Here is a 6643-nt window from a genome sequence, read left to right as displayed (position 1 = left end):
GAGTGCACAAATTTTTGTGCACCGGGCCTCTAGTCCTAATGAAAACAGGACTACCCATTTTCTCTACTGCAAACTGGCAACTGTACCTTAAGTATTTTTAAGCTCTGCTCCGGTTTCATTTGGGTTTAGCATGTTATACTTAATATTGGGCATTGAAGCCTGGAGCAATAAAGCATGGAGCCAGCTGTCCAGTTCTTCTCTCTCTCACAGGTGATGGGTGAAGAGTATGGGCTCTCCAGGTCCAATGCCTGGATTTGAGACCGCCTCCACCAGATCCTAATTGTGATCTGGGGGTCTTTCAGCCTCTTTGTGCCTCAGCGCTTCAGTCTGTAAAACAAGGACTATAATAGCACCTACAGCAAAGCTGCTGAGTAGTAATTAAAAGAATCCATGTAAATTGTTCATCTAGTTGCCTGCCTTAATCACTGCTCAATAAAAATACCTATTTTTACTTTTCTCTTGTATGTGCCTCACACTCCTGCTCAGCTGGACTGCGTGCCACCCTTTGTCTCTCTAAGCTTTGTTCTTATTGTTCTGAGTCTAGGCCCCTGTCCTGCTTGTTCCCTGGCCTGATGAAATCCTCTTTCCTTCCAAGGGCTCCTCATCCTGATCCATCTGACCAATCCTGACTTGGCCCCATTGGTTTGCACCTCCATTGCTCTTCATTGGCAATTCTTTTATTATACTCATTATATTAGACCTAACTTCCATTACAGTAACTTATGACCTTGTCTCCTCCATGGTTAAGGAGTGTCTTACCAGCCTATTTATTCTCTACAGTATTTAATAATCTTCAAAGAGTGGTTGTTCAATAAGCATTTACTGGATTTGAAGCAGTTACGCTTACTTGTGAAAGTAAGCATAATACATCCTACTACCTATAAGAGCAGCTCTCTCATAGGATACTTACCAAGATTAAATGAGATAATGCATGTAAAAGGCTACTAACAAGTTATCATTTTATCATTATCAATCACAGCTACTATTTCTTCAATGTTCACCACATCTGGCACTGTACTAAGTGCTTCATACATGTGAATTCAAACAGGGCCTGGCCCGACAATCTCACATTCTCCTCGCACAGAGTAGATGAGATAAAGGTGTTTTTTAAATGACTGATGAAGAAAAACAACAAATCCAAAAGTAACTGAGTTGGCCATTTATTAAAAAGTTGGCTTGAATAGATATGAAATTCCTGATATTTCACCACATAACTCTGAGGATAAAAAAAAAATTCAAGATACACAAAAGTATATGAAAAGTTGCAAATCTTTAAAAAACAAAAGGTAGTATTAAGCAAACTGGTATCCAGTGCTCAGGACTGCTAAGATAAAATGGCCCTGGGAACTTCTCAAAGTCTCAATCCTGCCAAGTATAAAAAAGGCCAATAACCGGAACCCACCACACAGGGTGCTAAGGACGAAATCAGATGATGCCGGTGAAGGGCTTAGAACCATGTAAGTAAACATATATTCAGGTATTTGCTTTCATCATAAGAGATGCTCTAAATTGTCTAATTAAGTGAAGACCTAGGATTATGATGGATAAACTAAATCCAGACTGGAACCAAATTTTCTGAGTCACAACCTGTTCTAAATTCTTGGCAGTGTGAAATCATTGGCAGGTCAGTTTCATTTTCTTACTGCCCATTATATGAGAATGGAGGTGGACATCAGTACATAGTGAAGGGCCCAGAAAGTCTTCAAGAAGGAGAATGTGAGAGCTTGAGTAAATCACAAGGTGTATGTTCATTTCTAAAACTTCAGGAATTAAAATGCCTATGTCAGTTCCAACATACATATCAGAGTCTAGACAAATAAAAACAAATTTTTTATATTTCTGTGAAATGCTTTCTTTCATATTTTATAGATATAATTTTCGTTTGTTCTTCTGTTCATTTCAGCTTTTAAAAGTGGTAAAATGAGAAATTAAGGCACCAAAGTTCTGAAAGGCACAATACCACAATATACCAAGCAAATAGTTTTCTTCTTCCAAGCATAATTATGTAAGCCGTTTAGAGAAAACATTAAAGGAATCACTTAAATAAAATTTAAAAGGAGATTTAGAATTACCTTTTAGTGAGTTCAGTTTCTCGGTATCACACCATGAATCTTTTCAAATGTAAAGATGTACAAAGCATGACATTTTAAGAAGTGATGACATGGATGGAAACCCAAAGTGCTTTGCAATGACTCCAATGCATAATCTACTGCACTTATAAGCATTTGTTTTAAAATCTGTATTTGTAAAGGTGCCCAAATAATCTGCTTCTCAAAATGATTCCAAGGCATTAATGAGATTTCCTACCCAAAAAAATGACTCCCCAGACAAAATGCCTAAGTATGTGTCTGTTTTTTAACAGTATAATTCTGGCATTGAAAGCTACGAAGATATAAATGAAATGACACAGGCTAAGTGGGGATGCCCCTTGGTCCAGCTAAATTGCTGCTTGTATAAAATAGCAGGTTTTAAATTCCTATACTCCACTACTTAGTAAAATTTCCAAAATAAAACTGGTAGACTCACTTAAATTACCAAATTTTAATTATGCCAGAAAGGCATTAAAGAAAACCACTAACAGATATTATTACCAATAATTTATGAAGCAAAGTATATTTTAATACCCCTCCACCAGGATTAAGAAGTTCATAATTTCAGAATGGATAGTTTGTGAATTAAATAAATTTAGCTTTAAATTAAACTCATTATAGTGTTATCTTTCCTGTATTGATGGTACTAAAGAGTGTTCATCACAGATCAGCCCCACCTCTGGTCCAACATTTGTAATCACAAAGAGAGGCATACGTGCCAGAGAACTCATAAAATTTATACAAGTGGGGCACCCATTTTTTACTTGATGTAGTTAAAACAAAGGGAAAATGGCAATAAATACCTCCTTTATATAATACTAGAGGCCCAATGCACGAATTTGTGCATGGGTGGGATCCCTCGGCCTGGCCGGTGATCGGGGCCCATGGGGGCTGCAGGAGGTTGGCTGGAGGGAGGGACCGCAGGAGGCTGGCTGTGGGAGCGCACTGACCACCAGGGGGCAGCTCCTGCGCTGAGCGCCTGCCCCCTGGTGGTCAGTGCATGTCAAACGACCAGTCATTCAGTCGTTCTATCGCTTAGGCTTTTATATATATAGATAATCTGTCCTAATGTAGAATTTAGAAAGTTTCATATATAATTATCAATGTCTAAATGTTGTTATTCTCCTTGAAACTGACTCCTAAAAAGACTGAATCCATAAAGTTGAACCTAATCATTTTTCTACTCCTCCTTTGTTAAAGTATTTATTGGAAGACAGGCCCCCAAATTAGTAAGTTTATGTATCAGTATAGTCATCTGAAGCATTCAAACTGCTTCATATTTATGTTATAAACATCAATGCTCACAGCCTATTTGAAATAAATATATGGAATAGACATTATCTTTATGACAAATGAAATGACTAGACAGAGAGCAATGATTAGAAAAGTTACATCCAACTTAATGGCCCATGATATAGTCCTACTGGCTGAATTAAAAGAATAAATATACTTTGAAACTGATTTTTCTGAACTTCCATTCATTTTAATAAAATGGAAATTTTTTATTAATTATGGAAATACCATCAAAATTTGGCATTTGTATTTGTATTTTTACCAAATGGTCTCCACGTTAAGGTCTAGAAAATATGGAAGTGAGAAAATCTTCAGTATTTTCATTTTGTTACTAATTAGAACCTACCTTTTTAAAGTTTGTATTTAGTCTTGGCTAAATACTTTGTTGGGTGTACTAATAGTCTTTAACATTTTAAGCTTTTAAGACAGTGTGTTGTACCAGCTAACAGTACAGGCTTTGAACTTATTAACTGTGTGAACTTGAACTTACTACTTAATCTCTGTGCCTCAGATTCCTTGTCTCTAAAACGGATAGTAACGGTCCCATTCTCATAGGGTTGGGAGAGTAAATGGGATAACATATTTAATTTACTTAAAATAGAGCCTGGTGAGTGGGTTCATTAGTGTTAGTTATTATTATTACTGTTATTGCTACTACTAGAGTACTTCAAAAATCCACCACATTTGTGGAAGATTACCAAGAGTTGCACAGAGTTCAAATATCATATCCATCAATGCTGACATAGAGAATTTCATCAGATGAGAAATGTTCAGAGTTCAGAAAGCCAAGAAAAAAGAAAATGAGTAATTGCAAAGAAAATGCCCTTCACAATAAATGGCATCAGTTTTCCTTGTCAAAAAAAGAACTATGAAGGTCTATGCTCTGGAAGCCTAAAGGAAACCTGAGCCTGAAGAATGTTCTCTAAGCCACACTCACCCCTTGTTCATCCAGTTTCATGAGCTGCTCTGTGACTTTGGGAGTGTTGAAGGCCAACCGCAGGCACTGGATATTGAGCTCCGGGATCACATGCTCCAGCACTTCTTTCAGGGGCAGCCCCCGGGCTGTTGAGTGCTTTGCTGTTGAAGGTATGGCATCCTCCAGGACCGAACCTCTCAGTGTCATGAGCTGAAAGAGAGGGCCGCTTCTGTTAACAACTTCCAGAAAGGAGAGAATCCTCGTAAGTTCCTGGGCTTAAAAACATGCACATGCCACAGAATTTCATTCATAAACACACTGTCATGCTTATAAATACATGCAAGTTTTTAAAAATGTATGTTATGCAAGGATGCTTTCTATTAAAATGAAAGAGAAATCTGTTTGTATTCCTATTATCTTGATGCTATTTACTAAAACCAACTGGACTGGCATGACCATGTTCTTTTTTTTATTATGTTTTAATTGATGTTTTGAGAGAGAGAGAGGAGGGAGAGGGGGGAGAGGGAAAGGGAGGGAAAGGGGAGAGAGAGAGAGAGAGAGAGAGAGAGAGAGAGAGAGAGAAACATTAATGTGAAAAACATCAATTGGTTGCCTCCCATATGTACCCCAACTGGGAATTGAACCGCAACCTGGGTTTGTGCCATGACCAAGAATTGAACCAGCAACCTTTTGAGGCATGGGACAACACTCAACCAACTAAGCCACACTGGCCATGGCATCATGTTCTTTATTCTTGATGTATTTATTAACACGAGAAATTAATAGCATGAGAAGTCCCTACACGAAAACTAAGTCTTACTTTATTACATACTAGAGGCCAGTGCACGAATTCGTGCACGGGTGTGGGGGGGTCCGGCTGGTCCTGCCCCAATTGGGGCTGATCAGGGTGGGCCTGCCAGGGGAAGGGAACAGCTGCAGGTTGGCCGGACCACCAATCGGGGTGGAGGGGGCTGATCGGGCCAGGGCAAGCCAGGAGGAGGGGCCACAGTAGGTTGGCTGGCCGGCCCCACCCCCCGCAGTGCACGTCATAGCGACTGGTCATTCCAATCACTTAGGGTTTTATATATATAGATGCCTGTCTCACAAAGTCAGGAGCTATCGCCTGAAACTGACATCTAGAGCATTTCTATCAAAGGACTTTTGTTAGTTTATTTCTGTGAAGAGCCTCATAAAGGTATTACAATGAATCCACATTTAAGGATTATTTTTATTGGATAGAAAAAATTACACAAAAGCTAGTGACAAATAAACATCAGAAAGGGGAAGGAAGGGATAAAGGAAGGCAGGGAAGAAGGAAAAGAGAAAGGGAGGGTGGAGGGAGGGAAGGAGGAAGGAAGAGAAGGAGGGAGGGAGGTGGGGGATAGAAAGTACTACTTTGGGTATTATGTGTGTAGTAATGAACAACTCAGATAAAAGTTCCATCCTCACTGAGACAGAAAAAGAAAAAAATAAGAACAATATGTGAGATGGTGTTAAGTATTCATGAAAAAATAAAGCCTGAAATTGGATATGAAATTTTAGATGAAGCCCCCTGTGATTTATGAGCAAAGGCCAGAAGGAAATGAGAGAGCTCTGGCCAACAGGATGCCTGGAGAAGACTATCACACCGCAGACGAATGGAGAGCATCCAAGACCCATGGTGGAGGTGCCCTGAGACTGCCCCAGAGGGGGAGGCCAGTGTGGCTGGGACAGACTAATGAGGGGAGTTGGACATGAGGTCCTGAGCAGATGGGCCCGTCTCCTAGGCTACTAAGGAGACTGGCTTGTACTCAGAGGCAGATGAGAAACCAGTCCAGGATTCTGAATTGAGGATTGACAAGATCTGGATTATATTTCAAAAGGATCCCTGCTGGGCCGAAGTTGGAAGACAGTTCTCAGGGAAAGATGGTGGTGGCTTGGCCCTGGCCCAGACCCAGGCAGTAGATGGGAAAAGTGGTTGAATCCTAGACATATTTTGAAGACAAAGTTAACAAATTCTGCTTATACTTGGGGGTGTCAAGAGGAAGAAGATTTGGGAGCGGGGGTGGATGGAGGAAAAAAGAAGAATCAAGTGCAGCTTCAAGGTTTTTGGCCTGAACAACTAGAATAATGGAGCTGTCATCAGCCAGACATTAATTTGAACATGAAAACAAGTGGTAATGACTTTTTGAACCATGAACAACATTTGACTTGGATGTTTCAATCAAAAGCTAGGGAAATGGATGCAAGAGACCTAATCACTCTCATGGGTCAGCAGGAAAAGGACAGACTATAAGACCAGGGACCCGGAGGGAGGTGCAGGTGCAGCACTCCAGGCCAAGGTGGCAAGAGAGGAAAGAACGGA

At 40.1% G+C, this 6643-nt stretch overlaps 1 protein-coding gene across 16 annotated transcripts in view; it reads right to left on the bottom strand.

Annotated features, from left to right (window-relative positions):
• Positions 1-6643, bottom strand: part of SIPA1L1 (signal-induced proliferation-associated 1 like 1) — a 330175-nt gene that overhangs the window by 104377 nt on the left and 219155 nt on the right. For all 16 annotated transcript variants that reach the window (XM_005865778.2, XM_014539293.1, XM_014539298.1 and 13 more), the window contains one exon: positions 4321-4509. In XM_005865778.2, the coding sequence (XP_005865840.1) occupies positions 4321-4509 (189 nt within the window). The remainder of the gene's footprint in view (positions 1-4320; positions 4510-6643) is intronic.

Source organism: Myotis brandtii, unplaced genomic scaffold (assembly GCF_000412655.1).
Source record: "Myotis brandtii unplaced genomic scaffold, ASM41265v1 scaffold213, whole genome shotgun sequence".
NCBI lineage: Eukaryota > Metazoa > Chordata > Mammalia > Chiroptera > Vespertilionidae > Myotis > Myotis brandtii.
Note: the sequence above shows the minus strand (reverse complement) of the source record. Positions and strands in the feature narration are given on the sequence as shown.